At 42.4% G+C, this 20,679-nt stretch overlaps 1 protein-coding gene across 1 annotated transcript; it reads right to left on the reverse strand.

Moving 5' to 3' along the window:
* Window positions 1-210: 210 nt before the first annotated feature.
* Window positions 211-5,379, reverse strand: LOC135536959 (ubiquitin carboxyl-terminal hydrolase 37-like). Its single transcript, XM_064963179.1, has 11 exons — window positions 5,353-5,379; window positions 4,677-4,834; window positions 4,030-4,227; window positions 3,620-3,751; window positions 2,865-2,997; window positions 2,619-2,755; window positions 2,359-2,458; window positions 2,150-2,229; window positions 1,705-1,955; window positions 1,176-1,257; window positions 211-395 (listed from the first exon to the last, which is right to left on the reverse strand). Exons 1-11 carry the CDS (start codon window positions 5,377-5,379, stop codon window positions 383-385), a joined length of 1,311 nt encoding a protein of 436 aa, XP_064819251.1. The 3' UTR covers window positions 211-382.
* Window positions 5,380-20,679: the final 15,300 nt, after the last annotated feature.

Below are 20,679 nucleotides of genomic sequence, written 5' to 3' on the forward strand. Positions count from 1 at the left end.
GGGCTGGGGGTTTTGAGACTGGGCCTGGTACTACCCCTGTTGAGGCTGGGCTGGGGGTTTGAGGCTGGGCCTGGTACTACCCCTGTTGAGTCAGGTCTGAGTGCTGGTCCAGGTGCTGCCCCTGTTTAGGCTGGGGCTGATGCTGGTGGCCCTGTTAGGCCCTGTGTGCTGGGGCCTCCGCTCTCTTGCCCTGTAGGGTGAAAAGAACCGTACACATAAATAGCAACACAAGAATATAGATGGTGAGAGTGAGCAGTACCTGAACATATAGAAGAGCATGTAGGCACTCCGGGCTCTGGTCCTCAGCACAGTGGCTTCATTGGACATTGACACCTGGCTGTCGTTACAGCAGAACCAGTTTCCACTGGCATGCAATATGTCACTAATGTAGTGCCCTGTGGAACAAGGAAGACAGACTAGAGGTCAAGGGTCAGGCTATTGTGGGTAATAGAGTGTTTTGTAACAGTTAAACAGTTCATTTGGGAGGTATTTTATCTGTTACATGTGTCAAGTTTTGAAATCAGAGATAAACAAATACACATAACATATAATTAGGCATGCCTCTCCATTCTTTTGAATTAAATTGAGCAAACTCTAAACATATTGCAGTGCTTGTTGGGATGACACTTCACTGAAGCCTGCAGCCTTGCTCGCTTGGCCGAAATGGCTGTTGAAATGTCTAATTATCCCCTAAAACTGGGTTCCACAAATGGCGGCCCGCAAGACAAATTTGGCCCAAGGATGATTTTATTTGGCCCCCTATGTTTTCTAACCAAATAAAACGTAATTGTTAAAAGACTGTAAAAACACCAGCAAATCAGCTCCAAGTGATTTTCATTTTGGAAATCTGTTTCAAAGTATTCCCACGCACAATAAAGAGATATATATGTGGTTGTACACAAATGTAAGCAAGGTTTGAAATTAGTCAAATATTATATCTGTTTGGCCTTCCTACGGTATATTTGCAGTCTACAAATTTTAGAAAAAAAATGGTTGATGATCCCTGGCCTTCACCCTCGATACTTTTCACTCCCTCAGCTTTGGGATGCTTGTGTATTCGGCAGAGGCACATGTGAACATGCAAATTGAGATCCAAGGAGAAGGGAGTGATTTGGAATTCAGCTGATGTCATATGTATTGTGCATCTGCATGTGTGTTTGATGGTATTTACTTACCGGAGTTTGCGGAGCCTCCCAAATGAGAGACGACGCCAGTCAGCTGGTAGTAACCATTCACTGACTGCACTGGCTTCTGCTTCTGTAAGAAAACACATGTGATCATAGGATTCTCATTTCCTCTACAGTCCACCACACTGTCTACAGTCTACTACAGTACTAGTCTATTACAGGAGGTCTACTACATTGTGTACTCCTCATAACTATCTCAGTGTTCTGTCATAACTTATTTTTCACTGCGTTCACTCTCTCTCTCTATCTCTCTCTCTTCTCACCACTGAGGCTGTCAGCAACACTTTCCCTGGTTCCTGCTCATTTGAATCTGAGGGGTCAAATATACATATCAAGAGCTGTGAAAACGTGGTCACTTGTCTGAATTGCTCTGGACTAAATCAGCTCCCATACATCACTAAAGATGTCTGAGAAACATTTTAAATTGCAGCTAGATTCTCTGTCATCTGGACCGTTTTGGGAGTGGGTGGTTTGTGTGATGTTGGAGCAAGAATAGTGTTATGGTGCCATGACCTACCTGAACAGAAGAGGGCGCTGTCTTTGGTCTCTCCAGGTGGGCTGGAGACTTGGCTGGCGAGGGTCTGGGGGATGGACCCCTGGATGCTGGGGGCCTGGCTGGTGAGGGCCTGTGGGCTGGCACTGTGCAGGTGTGGCACCATGTCCCCACAGAGGGTGGAGAGCCTCAGCTCCGAAGGAAACAAAAGAGGAGCCTCCAGCTTCTCCAACCCCCCAGGTCCTCCAAACCTCTTCAGATGCAGAACCAGCACACTGCCCAGAAACAGAGAGGAAGAGAGATGAACAGACAGACAATGAAACCAGTCAACAACATAACAGATGAGTGAAATGTGTTTGGCGGTGCACACCTCTAAGTCCTACAACCTGCTCAGGAAGGTAACTACTCCTAAAGGCTCAGGACATTAAACACTGCTAGTACTATGAGAGGTTATAAAGGGACAACTCACAGAGGCAGTGTGTGGAACTGCTCCACCTTTGAGGCGTGGAGGCCTTTACAGCCCTCACATGTGAATTCAACCTTTTCACTCTGGTTAGAAACAAAAGCATTACATATTGAATGATACCACTACAATAATAAGATAGCGTATTCTGAGGCAGTGGGCAGCTTGCCCTGGGTGTTAGTCTCTACATGCAGGGCTGAGCCCTAAGTGCTGACTTTGAAAGTGAGTGCCAGGCTGCTCAGCAAGGTGCGCTCAGGGCTGAAGTCCAATGAGAGGTGGTTGTAGTCCTCTCTGGTAGACGACTCGCGCCCACAGCTTCAGAAGCAGGACAAAGAGAAGAAAAATGCACCAAGTCTGTTTCAGGTCTCTACAATGTTTCTGTTATGCCATGTGTTTTGTAATATATTATATATATATATATATATAGAAAGATCATGTTCTCAGTAGATACATTACAACCAATGGGAGCTCTTACCTGGTACATGTGCGCACCGACACAAGTTGGAACTCCAGCTGGGAAACAGGGCAGGTATAGTTCATCCCGAGTGTCTTCAGAATCATGCCCTCCTCCTTCAGCTGGCACAGCATATCCACAAGTAACTCGTGTGCGTCCTATGATGAGGAAGAGAAAGAAACACACCAAGATAAAAGCAAATTAAAAAGAGAAAATGAACCCTTGCAAGCAGAGCACTCGTACACAAGAGAGTAGTGCCTCAGTTACCTGTTGCGTGTCCCCCAGATACTTCAAATCGTATCCCGACAAGGAGTACTTGACCTTCCACATGAGGTCTGCTTTTGAGGCCTGGTTTGCCACACTGTCAGGTCGACCAGAACGGTGCACATCAGACAGACACCTGTAGGGGAGACAGAGAGTAAGTTAGCAGCTGACTGGATGGAGTCAACCTGCTGGATTATGCCTGAAGAGGCAGATGAGTAAATACAAATATGTTTTATCTAGTGGCACCCCATCATTAGAAATGTTTCATTCGATTTGATGCAATTTCACCTTTGAGGACGGACAATGAAGCCAAACAACAAAAAAGTATTGTTTATTCTCCTAAGATATTTGGTTTGGATACTGCTCTCAATTCCAGAGCATTTTAAAAAACTACCAAATTTCCCACGGTAAGGTGGAATGTTCAGTCAATGAGCATTATGGGTCATGTAGTCATTCTACACTTTCCAAATTGGCCTACAAAATGCCTACATCATAATCAGTGTGTCATTGTTGTTCCTCTTGGTTATGAAGATTCCAAAAACAAAAATAAACTGGAAAATAAACCATAAATACAATACACAGCAAAATATGAAGTGGTTAAGGTTAGGAAAAGGGTTAGGATTAGTGAAAGTGCTATCTTAACCTGCTACGACAATCCCTTTCTGTAGAAGTGGCGTGAAAAGAGTGTCCCTTCTATAATTTATGACCACAATTAATGGGTGTGTGGGGTGAGTGTCTGCTTTTGAGCCTTCCCTTACCTGAGCAGGTTGGAGAAGGGGGAGGAGCTCCAGAGTTGTTCCTGGTGCAGGATTTCCTTTGAGAAGGATGGCAGGACCAGGAGGCACTGTAGGGTGGCGTTAAGGAAGCAAGTGTTGCCAATGTTAGGCAACCTGTGAAGAAGAAGCAGTCATCAGTACACACATAGAGATGAATCATAACCTTCATATCTCTATAAAGTGATGATAATGGCAGGGGATACGGGATACATTATATTTAACACAAAGAAGTGGATGTCCTTTAGACCAAGATTGACATAATTCATGGGTTTATAAATATCTATTAAAACGGACATGCTCGATAGTAAGCCCTATCCCATAGTATATCAGACACTGATCTCTAAACAATAAAGAACTTATATTCAATTAATTTGCAGTGTGTTGTGGTTTACCCAAGAAGTTCCATGTTGACCAGTGCCACCCGTTCTCCTCTGGCCCCCTGGGTCTCTTCTGGCCCTCTGGTGGCTGAGCTGGCCCTGGGAAGAGTCATGCTTCTGGTGGCTGAGCTGGCCCTGGGAAGAGTCATGCTTCTGGTGGCTGAGACTGGTCTCTGGGGCATTGGACTAGAGTGTTCCTGAAGAGACAGAGGTCTGGAGGAAGGTGAGAAACAGGTCTAACACCTCCAACACAGATATTATCACTCTACACAGTCTCTCTATTAAATACTGTACTGTACTATAAACACAGCTGAGTAGTTATGATGTACTGCTGTCCATATAAATGCAGTGTTCCAAGTAGACCAGGCCAATAGGTTAGTACTCTCTTTATCCACTAGATGTAGACAGAAGAGGCTAAAACTAGTTTCAGGAAAATAACTTTCTGGGACTGTGTTTATCAAGTGTCTCCGACTTGGAGTCTGATCTCGGACCAGTTTTGCATTTTAGATCATAGATCAATGAATCAGATTATTATGGACAGAGAGGACCTGATCCTAGATTAGCACTCATACTGTTGATTAACACTGGCCCTGGTCTGGTAGCACTCAACCCAACTCTCCAAAGAGACTCTCGGATGGCACTGTACTTTATGTTTGGATTACCTGACTGTTGTGCCCTCCTGGCTGGTGTCTCCATGACGGTCCAGAGGGTTGGTAGGAGAGGGAGAACAAGGGTGGGACACCACTGGACAGGATTTCACTGGGGAAGGGTTTTTGGCAGGTGACCGGGGTACAGAGGATTGTTTAGCAGGAGAGCAAGGCTGAGAGGAACATTTAACAGGAGAGGGAGGTGGATGGAGGGAGGAGAGTTGGTCAGAGGGTGAGGGGTCAGAGGTCGCGGAGCCATTCCGTTCAGAACGGTCAGATGGAATTGGAGAGGGGGATGAAGTGCCCCTCTCCTTCTTCTTTCTTGTCTTCTGCTCCACATCAACTGAATTTGCTTTCTGACGTTTTTTCTGTTGACAAGAAAATGTGATAGTGCTAAATACTTCCCCCCAGATCCCCAGCCAATGGAAAGGGGGGGTCATAAGAGTAGGAAGAGGATGGCCTAAATGGAGAATCATAGGTATCTATCCTAAACCTAAAATAACACAGTATAGACAGGTTACATTGAGTGACATTTGCAATAGCCGAACTTCATGTACATATCATGTACACTTTTTACGTATTCGTCAATCAGAATGTCATTGTACTTTTACTCTTCCCACTAGGTTTAAGAGAAAAATACTACTCCAGAATTATAGTAGTTGTTAATTGATTAAATGACCTGATTTCATACCTTTTTGCACCAGCAGAAACAAGCCATGTCGATAACCAATGAAGACTAATACATTTCCTCATTAACCCATTGTTCAAATTGGCTTTAAGACCATTGTGATGTCATCGGTCATGTATGACACCACCATTTGGCAACCCAATCTATAACATTTAAAATATATTGTTCAATGAACAAATGTGTTTTATTGAAGAGCAAAGTTATGCAGTATACATACAATATTGTAGATAATATGTTCCGTTGTATTCTTGTTTCTTTTTTTACATTCATTTTTTGTATGTTGTTTCATTAAACGTACGACCACAATAAAGGCATTTTAAGTGCCTTGATCTTCATCTTACAAGTTTTTTGATAGCTTCCATGTTGTTTGTGGTTTGGTTATCGGTTTATTTAAACTAAATGCGTTTTCTCTTATTCACCAGCAGATGGACAAAGGGTTGGTTAAAAGAATGTGAACAGGTGGTAGAGATTTAGCCTAAACCTCAAACAACAATCCAGATTGGTTAAGGACAGTTTTCCGTATTCAATCTTGCCCTGAGGGCAGCTCTGTCTCAAGGAGGTTGTCACGGGATACTAGGAGTGGTGGGTTGGAATCAGGCGCAGAGAGCAGGGTTCAGTATATCGTGAATTTATTCTCCGGCAAACAAACGGTCACGCCAAACACAGGGCAAAACAGTCCGGAGAATACACACATGAAACCCACACTCCAACAGAGTAACAAAAACAATCCCGCACAAAACAATGGCGGGACAACCTACTATATATAGGGAAGCTAATTAAACTAAAATACACACAGGTGAAACTAATAAGACAAAACCAACAGACAAACGAAAAAGGGATCGATAGCGACAAGTTGGACGGTGACGACGACCGCCGAGCACCGCCCGAACAGGCAGGGGAGCCAACTTCGTCGGAAGTCGTGACACACATAATGAATGTGATTGGTTCAATTAAAGCTCAATGGTCAGTGGGCAGAGCTTACAGTGCGTGTTAAATACACTTGCTTGGTGATAAATTGGTGTTGAATGGAAGACATAACACAAGGTTGCTGGCATGAATTTTGTTTTCTAACCTCCAACCCCTAAACAATTCTTCTTACCTAAACTTAACCCAACCCTAGCTAGAGTCCCAGGTCTGTTTAGTGCTGTCTTGCCAACTCCTACTAGCTAGAGTCCCAGGTCTGTTTAGTGCTGTCTTGCCAACTCCTACCAGCTAGAGTCCCAGGTCTGTTTAGTGCTGTCTTGCCAACTCCTACTAGCTAGAGTCCCAGGTCTGTTTAGCGCTGTCTTGTCAACTCCTACCAGCTAGAGTCCCAGGTCTGTTTAGTGCTGTCTTGCCAACTCCTACTAGCTAGAGTCCCAGGTCTGTTTAGTGCTGTCTTGCCAACTCCTCCAGTGATTCTTCCTTAAAAAGTTGCATCATATTGCAGCACAACTTGCGGGCTGCCGCAGAATTCTATGGCACATTATTTATTATTTAAGTGTCAGACATTGTTGCCATTAACGCTCGTTCGAGCTAGTTTGACCACCAGAGAGCATCTTTGAGAAGCATTTGACCGTTTTTAATATGAAACTAATCGTTGGATAACAGATCTGCTCTCGGAACTCATTTACACACGTTACTGTGTGTGTTTCGATTCTCTCTCGCACAAACACACACATACACGCTCACCCTCTATAACCACTCTTATATTTACAGTGGTGATGGACAGCTGGAGGCATTTTGTTGTGAATTCTAAAAACTAGCCAAACTAACTCAGAAATAAATTTCACTGGTTGCCATGGTGAATAATCCGATAATAATTGGTTGGACACATGAAAGGAAACAAAGAGTTTACCGGAAACTGAAAATGAAAATACTTGCAGATCAATTCAGATCAACAATTTTCAATAGTAGATCTAATTACATTTAGAGGATTCTAAATTAATATCTAATTGGCTTTTATACAATGATAATGCAGGGATAATAATAAATTAATATATTTGTAGGGGTTGGGCAAATCTGGTTTTAGACTACTTAAGCATTGAATACATTGAAGTTTGCCCATTTTGCTACACTTTACAATAGGACTCATCTCTGACTGCCTGCAAAATCTACAGTGGTACAATATAAATATATTTTTGAATTACTTTTTAAAAATGTATATGTTTATTAAGTTGTCTTGCTTTTCTCAGAGCAGCACAAAAAGGTGCTGAAATAGTTGACCATACGCGGGTAGGCTTTTGCTTCAAATCCTATTGTAACAATTGGATGACATTGGGAGTTTCAGTAAGCAACAATTTGTTGCCTTCACTAGCCTACTTTATTCTTAAAATAACTCCAGCACATAAAAGAGAAAGGAGCCTTAATTAATTAAACAATAAAGTGATTTAATTCACAAATGCATTTGACTGTACTTAATATTGGCCATCAACCAGAAAAACACCATGGTTGAAACATGTTATAGATTTTTGTTTTTTTTGTTTACTATTTGAGAATGTACACATTTATTTAAGCTACTGTGCAGTCTGACAAGTAAACATAGCCCACAGTAAATAGTTAACATGGCAAAGATGCTTAATTCCTGACATAAGGGAGAGCAGGCCATGTCAAGACGTTCTCAGTGACCTCAAGTACTCATTAACTCTGTCTTGAATGTTTTTTTCGGGTTGCATCAGTCTTGGTCACAGTATTAATGATGAACACCTGGAGGTTCACTGGTCAGCCACATTTGCCTCGGGATCCATCCCAGTTGGGGCGGCATGTCGTCTAGTGGTTAGAGCATTGGGCCAGTAACCGGAAGGTTGTTGAATCAAATCCCTGAGCTGACAAGGTAAACATCTGTTGTTCTGCCCCTGAACAAGGCAGTTAACCCACTGTTCCTAGGACATCATTGTAAATAAGAATTTGTTCTTAAATGACTTGCCTAGTTAAATAAAAAATACCAGTATCTGTTTCTGCAAATAAGTGATACTGATTCATGTGCACCTTCATCAGATGAGCAGAATGGTACTGCTCTGCATCCCCATCGATTGTGGTGTCCTTTGATAGAAATGGTAGATCAATTAAGAATTAAAAGTGACTCCAACACACAAATTCTGCATAATGAATCATGTTTTAAGAATGTAGCAAAACCAACCGCTTTCATGGGAACCATGTGTTTTTACGGAGTGGCCCGTTGTCCAGCCCTTTGGATGGTGATGTTCTAACTGTGATGTCTTATAGTTTTTAACCCTGTAGGTACTGGTATTAACCATGATATCTGACTGGTTTTAACCCTGTAGGTACTGGTATTAACCATGATTGCTGACTGTTATTAACCCTGTAGGTACTGATATTAACCATGATTTCTGACTGTTGTTAACCCTGTAGGTACTGGTATTAACCACGATATCTGACTGTTATTAACCCTGTAATGCTTCCACCTTGTGGTTAAAGTGAGAGATGAACTCACCATAGAGGTGAGTTCAGACTCAGACTCTGTAGTACAGACTGTCTCAAGACATTGGATAATACAATCCCAGGGGAGGGACCTTGGACCATCACATCTAATAGGGTTGAAAGGAGGAGAGGAGATAGAGACAGAGGAGGAAGAAGAAAATTAAGAGAATGAGGAAGACAAATAATTGTTGTGTTTAGATTTAGAGGAGAGTATGTAGTCACACTGTACTCTGTAAAATGTTTCTTCATTATTTTGATTAGAAACATGTCATGTGATTTGCAGTAGGCTTATGCTCAGTAAAAAGAAAGTGGGTCCAATTATCAACCTGTGATCATCACTTTAATAATAAAAATAACAAAGTCACAGATCAAAAAATAAAGGAACAATGTTCTTTAACAAGGTCTACCAGCTTCCTGATTGAATGTGATTGGATACTTAAAACAGTGTGACCTCGACACACAGAGGGCAGAACAGTGCTGAGATGGCACGCACACACACACACCAATGCTAATGAAAGGTGAGAATGACTCACAACCTTTGTTACGAATCCCTTTTGGCCCGACAGTCTAGGGGGGATGGTAATGAGACTCGTAACATAACTCATGCAAATTATTATTGTGACAAAGGAAAAGTGTGAACGAAATAAGCACGACAACTGAAATCTACCGTCAAACTTTAGGTTTATTTATAAACACACGGTAATGGGGGGAGCAGGAAAAGGGGCTGAGCTGGACCCAAGGAAAGAAACAATAAGTATTCAAAAACACCCCTAAGCTAGACTAGCCTACTTTAACAGCTAACTAACTAACCAAAAATACAGTGGGTGGTCCACCCAGTTCTAACTAGTGTATTTAACAAAGTTCACCTACGGGTAGTGTATGCCCATGGGCGACTTGTCTTGGTTTCCCCCTTTTCCACCAGCAATCAAACACAAACACCATAACCAAAAACAATACTCACAGGTGATGACAAAGTGCTATGAGGTGCTTAAACAAAAGAGAGGTTACGACACAAAGCGAGAGTGAAACACAGAGACCTACAGACATGGCATTTACAGAGAGATTGAGCTGAGCTGAGCTGGGCTCTAGAACAAACAAATGGGGTTTTTAAACCATGGGGAAGGAACTGTGATAGGTCAGGAAATTGGAGGAGGTGTGTCTTCTGATTGATGATTGGTTGTTGACTGATTGGGGAGTGATGATTTTCACCTGTGAGGGGAGAAGGAGAGAAAAGAAACACACACACAGGATACACACACACACAGGATAACTGTATCCGTAACAACCTTCATTGTACATGGGACAGCATGTAGGTTACCAATGACAACACCAAGCACCAGTGGAGCTGAGAACAGGTGAAACAGATCAGAACTTGACAGGAAATAGCTTTTGACTTCTATGATATAGCCTGCAGTAGCCTATATGTGGTGCTCAATGCAGGCATACATTGCAGGACACTTTTAAAACGTTTTACATTCTGAAGATATTGACAATAATTCATAATTTTTTATTTGGTCTTTAACATCATGGGCCAAATAGGTGACTGTAAATGGTATTGTATTGTATTATGCCAGACACCACTCTACAAAATAAAATGTGTTATTACCATACAGAGAATTAGACAATGTAGGCTAGACCTCTGCCTATAAACGTATTTACATATTCAAACCTGTCTCAAAATACAACATCGCCCCTTTAATTAAGACATCAGCTTTTTACCTGTCTGGCTTTTCAAAGACAGCTTGAAGTGTTGGCTCCTCGTTTTGTGCTCCTATACCCATATTAATGTAGAACTGGGCTAATTACTCGTCAACTAGCAAAGAATATCAACAAATGTGCCCACGAGCCGCTCTGATCTGATGTGAAAAGCGCGTTCACTCCTGGGTGATTGAAAGACCAGTCTTGCGCAACCCCTGCCAATTAAATTCTACTCCGTTGTGCTGTGGCTCTGCCAACAACAAAATCACAGACTCAATCTTGGAAAATTTGATTTGTTATGTTTTGTTGCATTGAAAATAGGCTGATATAATATTGATACGATCCCTGATAAAACATTGATCTTTATAGTGCAAACTAATGGGGTTGAACTCAGTGAAGTTCAATCTCTTCCACCTCTGTGTTGCATGGCGTTTCTTCTGTGCAGCAGTCCTGGAGGAAGTGCGCCGCCGCTTAGTTCAGAGTGAACATGGCTGTCCGCAACACAGTCTTGTTTTTTATGGTTCAAGGTCACGGTAATAGAAGGAGAAACTGAGCTTGTAGAAAATGGCCAGTAGGGGGAGACAAACACTTATAAAAGTAGGTATTACACCCAACAAGAGGGACTTTTCTGACCAGCATCCAACTACAACCAGATGATAGACCAAACCCAAAACTGACCATTACCTTAACCCTAACCCAACCTTATATCAATGGATGAAAAGTGGCCTGTGTTTTCAGGTCAGATGCAGTACATAAGACCTACATAGAATGTGAATAATGACATAAATCTCAATAAATCTCACCATATTCCCTGTATAGTGCACTACCTTTGACCAGGGTCCATCACTATGTAGGAAAAAGGGTTCAATTTGCGACACATAGAGTTTAGGGATGTTTTTGATTTCAGCATGTGTTGCTGTGCCAACTCATATTTAGCCATACCACTGACTTCCTTTAATAACAGCTTCCTGTCTGTCTGTCTGTCTGTCTGTCTGTCTGTCTGTCTGTCTGTCTGTGTTTGTCTGTCAGTGGTTGGTGGTTATTAGCAGACCTGGGCCACATATTCATTAGGGCACACCATCGTAAAATGGTTTACAACGGCAAAACAAAACACTTTATTCTTATTGGACAGGTACAGTTAGTCCCTCCCTGTTTCAGTTTTCTATCTTACATTTGGTTCCTAATGAATATGACCCAAATACTTGAGCTGTGCTTGGTTGAGATTGCCTGGCTTAATAGAAGCAACAGAATAGCCCCAAACGCCCCAAACGCTCGACGTATTTGACAGATTTCTAATTCTAGTTATTTAAATCATCCAGAGACATTATTAAGATACATCCAATATGTTAATCAGTGATACAGAGTAGTAAGAGATCATATAACAGGGTGTGTGTCTGGTGTATGTATTTGAATTTGCATTTATTATGGGTCCTCATTAGTTCCTGAGAGAATGTAGGAGAGGATTGTGGTATGTTATCGTGTGTGTGTGTGCGTGTGTCTGTGCATATGTTTGTGTTGCTTCACAGTATGCGGGTGGAACTTACTCCAGAAGACCAGGAAATTACTCAGGAATCAGGAAAAAAAGGTGGAAAGAAGGTGTCCCAACACTAACCAGCCAGGACATGTTACTGTATAACCAGCCAGGACATGTTACTGTATAACCAGCTATGACATGTTACTGTACAACCAGCTATGACATGTTTCTGTTCCACAAATCCCCACCTACAACAGGGTCAAAAGCAGTCAGCTTTTGACTGTCACGTCCTGATTTGTTTCACCTGTCCATGAGCTTGTCTCCACCCCTCTCCAGGTGTCGTTCATCTTTCCCATTATCCCCTGGGTACTTATACCTGTGCTCTCTGTTTATCTGTTGCCAGTTTGTCAAGTCAATCAGCATTTTGTCTCAGCTCCTCAGTCTCTATTTTTCTCGCCCTCCTGGTTTTGACCCTTCCTGCCCTGACACTGAGCCCGTCTGCCTGACCACTCTGCCAGCCCTGACCCTGAGTCTGCCTGCCGTCCTGTGCCTTTGCCCCTACTCTGGGTTACCTCCCTCTGCCTGACCCTGAGCCTGCCTGCCGTCCTGTACCCTTGCCCCACTACTCTGGATTATCGACCTCTGCCTGACCTGACCCTGAGCCTGCCTGCCGTCCTATACCCTTGCCCCACTACTCTGGTTTACCTCCCTCTGCCTGACCTGACCCTGAGCCTGCCTGCCGTCCTGTACCCTTGCCCCACTACTCTGGATTATCGACCTCTGCCTGTTTTGAACTGCTTTAAGACACTGTAGCTATAGTCAGAAAACATTGTTGAAAATGTCTGAGTCCATCTACACCAAGCCAGATATGACAGAGGTGCAATGGAAGAGAGGATTGTGGATATCTACATCAGTGCAGAGACCCTGAGAAACGGTGAGACCAGCACCTCAACACATCTGCAGAATGGCCAGCAACATAACAGTTACAACACCCATACTGAAGAGAGAGAGAGACCAGCTACAGACTAGCTAAGACCACCTGACCAAAGAGAGACCAGCTACAGACTAGCTAAGACCACCTGACCAAAGAGAGACCAGCTACAGACCAGTTTTAACAACCTGACTGAAGAGAGAGATCAGTCATATCATGTATTATATTATCACACTAAGGGTGGTGGGAGTCATATCATGTACTATATTATCACACTAAGACTGGTGGGAGTCATATAATGTATTACATTATCAAACAAAGACTGGTGGGAGTCATATCATGTAGTAGGTCATCAAACTAAGACTGGTGGGAGTCATATCACGTATTATATTATCAAACTAAGGCAGGTGGGAGTCATATCATGTATTATATTGTCAAACAAAGGCTGGTGGGAGTCAAATCATGTAGTTTATTATAAAACTAAGGCTGGTGGGAGTCATATCATGTACTATATTATCACACTAATGGTGGTGGGAGTCATTCCAAGTAGTATATTATCAAACTAAGGCAGGTGGGAGTAATATCATGTATTATATTTTCAAACAAAGGCTGGTGGGAGTCAAATCATGTAGTTTATTATCAAACTAAGACTGGTGGGAGTCATGTCATGTGGTGTATTATCAAACTAAGGCTGCAGGGAGTCATATGTAGTTTATTATCAATCTAAGACTGGTGGGAGTCATATCATGTATTATATTATCAAACTAAGACGGGTGGGAGTCATATCATGTAGTATATTATCACACTTAGAATTGTGGGAGACATGTCATGTATTGTATTATCAAACTAAGACTTGTGGGAGTCATATCACGCATCATATTATCAAAATAAGGCTGGTGGGAGTCATATCATGTATTGTATTATCAAACTAAGACTTGTGGGAGTCATATCACGCATCATATTATCAAAATAAGGCTGGTGGGAGTCATATCATGTAGTACATTATCAAACTAAATATGGTGGGAGTCATAGCATGTGTTATATTATCAAGCTAAGGCTGGTGGGAGTCATAGCATGTGTTATATTATCAAACTAAGGCTGGTGGGAGTCATATCATGTATTGTATTATTAAACTAAGGCTGGTGGGAGACATTCCATGTATTGTATTATCAAACTAAGGCTGGTGGGAGTCATATCCTGTAGTATATTATTCAGCTAAGTCTGGTGTGAGTCATATAATGTAGCATATTTTCAAACTAAAACTGGTGGGAGTCATATCATGTCGTTTATTATCAAACTAAAGATGGTCGGAGTCATATCACGCATTACATTATTAAACTAAGGCTGGTGGGAGTCATATCATGTTGTATATTATCAAACTATGGCTGGTGGGAGTCATATCATGTGTTATATTATCAAACTAAAGATGGTCGGAGTCATATCACGCATTATATTATTAAACTAAGGCTGGTGGGAGTTATATCATGTAGTATATTATCAAACTAAGACTGGTGGGAGTCATATCCTGTAGTATATTATTCAGCTAAGTCTGGTGTGAGTCATATAATGTAGCATATTTTCAAACTAAAACTGGTGGGAGTCATATCATGTCGTTTATTATCAAACTAAGACTGGTGGGAGTCATGTCATGTGGTGTATTTTCACACTAAGACTGGTTCGAGTCATGTCATGTAAAATATTATCAAACTAAGGCTGTTGGGAGTCATATCATGTATTATATTATCGAACTAAGGCTGGTGGGAGTCATATCATGTATTATATTATCGAACTAATACTGGTGGGAGTCATATCATGTATTATATTATCGAACTGATACTGGTGGGAATCATATCATGTATTATATTATCGAACTAATACTGGTGGGAGTCACGTGGTGGCTGACTGTGTTTTACTGATAAAGAGTTTCACTTCTATAATTCACACAGAGACAGGACATTGCATGGAGAAGACACAGCTACAGACGCATATTAGAGCAGATGTAAGAAGTAGAAGTTACTGTACTTGATCACAAGTGTGTTAGAATGTCAGAGGGAGTCTATCAAAACTCAGATGGATTTGAAGACGATGAGCTTGATGTAATGAAGAACACAGACATTGATGGCCAATTATATGCCAACGTAAGAGCCTTCAAGTCCAGTACAAGAGATGGAGTTGTTGCTTCAGGTAAGATTGCAAGAACACACACACACATACTTTACATAAATCAAATCAAAGTTTATTTGTCACGTGCGCCGAATACAACAGGTGTAGACCTTACAGTGAAATGCTTACTTACAGGCTCTAACCAATCGTGCAAAAAAGGTGTTAGGTGAACAATAGGTAAGTAAAGAAATAAAACAACAGTAAAAAGACAGGCTATATACAGTAGCAATGCTATAAAAGTAGAGAGGCTACATACAGACACCGGATAGTCAGGCTGGTTGAGGTAGTATGTACATGTAGATATGGTTAAATTGACTATGCATATATGATGAACAGAGAGTAGCAGTAGCGTAAAAGAGGGGTTAGCATGTGGTGGGTGGAGGGACACAACGCAGATAGCCCGGTTAGCCAATGTGCTGGAGCACTTGTTGGTCGGCCCAATTGAGGTACTCCGGTACTGCTTGCATGCGGTAATAGGCCTTCCTCTGACACCGCCTGGTGTAGAGGTTCTGGATGGCAGGTAGAGGTCCTGGATGGCAGGTAGCTAGCTCCAGTGATGTACTGGGCTGTACGCAGTCAGAGGCAGAGTTTGCGGTCAGAGTTCGAGTAATTGCCGTACCAGGCAGTGATGCAACCAGTCAGGATGCTCTCGATGTTGCAGCTGCAGAACCTTTTGAGGATCTGAGGACCCATGCCAAATATTTTAAGTTTCCTGAGGGGGAATAGGCTTTGTCGTGCCCTCTTCACGACTGTTATGGTGTGTTTGTACCATTCTAGTTTGTTGTTACACTACAGCCACGTTGATGAGAATGGGGGTGTGCTCGGTGCTCCTTTTCCTGTAGTCCACAATCATCTTCTTAGTCTTGGCAACATTGAGGGATAGGTTGTTATTCTGGCACCACACGGCCAGGTCTCTGACCTCCTCCCTATAGGCTGTCTCGTCGTTGTCTGTGATCAGGTCTACCACTGTTGTGTCGTCTGCAAACTTAATGATGGTGTTTGAGTCGTGCTTTGCAATGCAGTTGTGGGTGAACAGGGAATACAGGAGGTGACTGAGCACCCACCACTGTGGCGCTCCAGTGTTGAGGATCAGCGTGGCAGATGTGTTGCTACCTACCCTCACCACCTGGGGGCGGCCCGTCAGGAAGTCCAGGATCCAGTTGAAGAGGGAGGTGTTTAATCCCAGGATCCTTAGCTTAGTGATGAGCTTTTAGTGTACTATGGTGTAGAACGCTGAGCTGTAGTCAATGAATAGCATTCTCACATAAGTATATCTTTTGTCCAGGTGGGAAAGGGCAGTGTGGAGTGCAATAGAGATTGTATCATCTGTGGATCTGTTTGGGCGGTATGCAAATTGGAAATTGGAGTGGGTCTAGGGTTTCTGAGATAATGGTGTTGATGTGAGCCACTACCAACCTTTCAAAGCACTTCATGGCTACGGACGTGAGTGCTACGGCACATGCCCGGAGCACACGTCCTGGTAATTCATCTTGCCCCACAGCCTTGTGTATGTTGACCTGTTTAAAGGTCTTACTTACGTCAGCTACAGAGAGTGTGATCACACAGTCGTCCGGAACAGCTGATGCTCTCATGCATGCCTCAGTGTTGCTTGCCTCGACGCGATCATAGAACTGATTTAGCTCATCTGGTAGGCTTGTGTCACTGGGCAGCTCGCAGCTGTGCTTCCCTTTGTAGTCTGTAATAGTTTGCAAGCCCTGCCACATAAGACGAGCGTCGGAGCTGGTGTAGTATGATTCAATCTTAGCCCTGCATTTGCGCTTTACCTGTTTGATGGTTCTTTGCAGGGCATAGCAGGATTTCTTGTAAGCTTCCCAGTTAGAGTCCCACACCTTGAAAGCAGAAGCACAACCCTTTAGTTCAGCGAATGTTGCCTGTAATCCATGGCTTCTGGTTGGGGTATGTACGTACAGTCACTGTGGGGAGGACGTCCTCGATGCACTTATTGATAAAGCCAGTGACTGATGTGGTGTACTTCTCAATGCTATCGGAAGAATCCCGGAACATGTTCCATTTACCAAATGGAGGGCGAGGGAGAGCTTTGTATGCGTCTCTGTGTGGGGAGTACAGGTGATCTAGAATGTTTTCCCTCTGGTTGCACATTTAACATGTTGATAGAAATTTGGTAGAACTGATTTAAGTTTCCCTGCATTAAAGTCTCCAGCCACTAGAGCGCCGCCTCTTGGTGAGTGGTTTGATGTTTGCTTATTTCCTTAATACAGCTGACTAAGTGCTGTCTTAATGTCAGCATCTGTCTGTGGTGGTAAATAAACAGCCATGAAAAGTATAGCTGAAAACACTCTAGGCAAGTAGTGTGGCCTGCAATTTATCACAATATACTCTACTTCAGGCGAGCAAAATCTAGAGACTTCCTTAGATTTCGTACACCAGCTGTTGTTTACAAACATGCACAGACCGTCCCCCATCCCCCCCTCGTCATACCGGAGTGTGCTGTTCTATCCTGCCGGTGCAGCGTGTATCCCGTTAGCTGAATATCCATGTCGTCATTCAGCCACGATTCCGTGAAACATAGGATATTACAGTTTCTGATGTCCCGTTGGTAGGATATTTGTGATAATACCTCGTATAATTTATTGTCCAATGATTGCACGTTGGCGAGTAGTATTGACGGTAGCGGCAGCTTTCCCAGTCGCCTTCGCCGTGTCCTGACCAGGCATCCGGCTCTTTGCCCTCCGTACCTGCGTTGCTTCCTCTTGCAAATAACGGGGATGACGGTCTTGGGGTGTTTGGAGAATGTCTTGTGCGAAAAAATCATTGTCTAAGCCGAGGTGAGTGATCGCTGTCCTGATATCGAGAAGTTCTTCTTTGCCGTAAGATATGGTTGCAGAAACATTATGTACAAAAAAAAGTTACAAATAAGGAAAACACATAAAAAACACACATTAAACAGGTGAGATTTCCCTGTAGTGCAATAGCTTTATTTGTCTCAATCCTGGATGATACAGTAAAACACATAACCAAAGATCTTTAATAATTTGTGATTCAGTACATGTTCAGTGGTGGAAGAGACCCTCTGGAGTTGCTGCAGTGTGTCTGGGGCTGCTGTGTGTTCTCCTACTGGCTGGGATCATAGGCCTGTCTGTCTACTGTAAGTTTAGTATGTTTTTACTGAGACTTAAGTAGCCTACTAAATTATACTTACTCATTAATGGTGTTTTAGTTACATGTTTGATGAACTTTTCCTTTTACAGATGGAGTCATTGATCATCACGACTCAACAGAGATAGACCAGCTACAGGACAGCAACAGCCTTCTGACTAAAGAGAGAGACCAGCTACAGACCCGTTACAACAACCTGACTAAAAGAGAGACCAGCTACAGACTGAGAAAGTTTTTCTTAGCGAGAGGCTTTCCAATCTCAGTGAGTAAACCTACAGTATTACATTTTCATTAATCGCACACACTTTATCGTGTGTCTGTATTATTTTATCCAGTGTGAAAAGATGAAGGAAATTCATGATTTCATCTTGTAGGACAAACCTGTCCTGAATGCTGGCAGAAGTTTGAATCCAGTTGGTACTTCCTGTCTACTGAGACTAAAACCTGGAAGGGGAGCAGAGAGGACTGTCTGGAGAGAGGAGCAGACCTGGTGATCATAAACAGTGATAAGGAACAGGTGAGTGAGTGAGTGAGTGGGGGAGGGGGGAGAAGCTCTGGGTGTGCAGGTGGTAAATATGATCAAACATATACGCATAAATATTTATCCTTCTCAACAACAGGAGTTTCTCTTCAACCTCAACAAGGGAGTCTGGATTGGTCTGACTGACTCTGTTACTGAGGGGACCTGGAAATGGGTGGACAGCACCCCACTGACCAACCCAAGGTAATATACTATTGCTGTAATAAGACTGACCACCTCAAGGTAATATACTACTGCTCTAATAACACTGACCAACCCAAGGTAATATACTACTACTATAATAACACTGACTAACCCAAGGTAATATACTACTGCTCTAATAACACTGACCACCCCAAGGTAATATACTACTGCTCTAATAACACTGACCAACCCAAGGTAATATACTACTACTATAATAACACTGACTAACCCAAGGTAATATACTACTGCTCTAATAACACTGACCACCCCAAGGTAATATACTACTGCTCTAATAACACTGACCAACCCAAGGTATTATACTACTGCTGTAATAACACTGACCACCCCAAGGTAATATACTACTGCTCTAATAACACTGACCAACCCAAGGTAATATACTACTACTCTAATAACACTGACCAACCCAAGGTAATTTACTACTGCTCTAATAACACTGACCAACCCAAGGTAATATACTACTGCTATAATAACACTGACCACCCCAAGGTAATATACTACTGCTCTAATAACACTGACCACCCCAAGGTAATATACTACTGCTCTAATAACACTGACCAACCCAAGGTAATATACTACTGCTCTAATAACACTGACCAACCCAAGGTAATATACTACTGCTCTAATAACACTGACTAACCCAAGGTAATATACTACTGCTATAATAACACTGACCAACCCAAGGTAATTTACTACTGCTCTAATAACACTGACCAACCCAAGGTAATATACTACTGCTCTAATAACACTGACCAACCCAAGGTAATATACTACTACTCTAATAACACTGACCAACCCAAGGTAATTTACTACTGCTCTAATAACACTGACCAACCCAAGGTAATATACTACTGCTCTAATAACACTGACCAACCCAAGGTAATTTACTACTGCTCTAATAACACTGACCAACCCAAGGTGATATACTACTGCTATAATAACACTGTCCAACCCAAGTTAATATACTACTGCTATAATAACACTGACCACCCCAAGGTAATATACTACTGCTCTAATAACACTGACCACCCCAAGGTAATATACTACTGCTATAATAACACTGACCACCCCAAGGTAATACACTACTGCTATAATAACACTGACCACCCCAAGGTAATACACTACTGCTCTAATAACACTGACCACCCCAAGGTAATACACTACTGCTATAATAACACTGACCACCTCAAGGTAATACACTACTGCTCTAATAACACTGACCACAGTGTAAGGAGTAGGACTGATTCTCTGTGTTGTTCATACTCTAGGTTCTCCATACTCAACTGATAGACCAACACTGACCACAGAGTGAGAGATGATAACTACTCTGACAATAAGGGGCCAATTTTCAGTTCATTCAACCTTTATCTATACAGGTTATTGTCATTAATGGCAGCAGTCAACAAAGTTGAATTTAAACTGAAACATTTCTGTGCATTATTTAGGATTGTGATGTTCTAACCATGATATCTGTCTGTTTACCCTGTAGGTACTGGTATTAACCATGATATCTGACTGTTGTTAACCCTGTAGGTACTGGTATTAACCATAATATCTGACTGTTGTTAACCCTGTAGGTACTGGTATTAACCATGATATCTGACTGTTGTTAACCCTGTAGGTACTGGTATTATCCATGATATCTGAATGTTGTTAACTATGTAGGTACTGGTATTAACCATGATATCTGACTGTGTTTAACCCTGTAGGTACTGGTATTTACCATGATATCTGTCTGTTGTTAGCCCTGTAGGTACTGGTATT

This window comes from Oncorhynchus masou, unplaced genomic scaffold (genome assembly GCF_036934945.1).
Source record: "Oncorhynchus masou masou isolate Uvic2021 unplaced genomic scaffold, UVic_Omas_1.1 unplaced_scaffold_688, whole genome shotgun sequence".
Classification (NCBI taxonomy): Eukaryota; Metazoa; Chordata; class Actinopteri; order Salmoniformes; family Salmonidae; genus Oncorhynchus; species Oncorhynchus masou.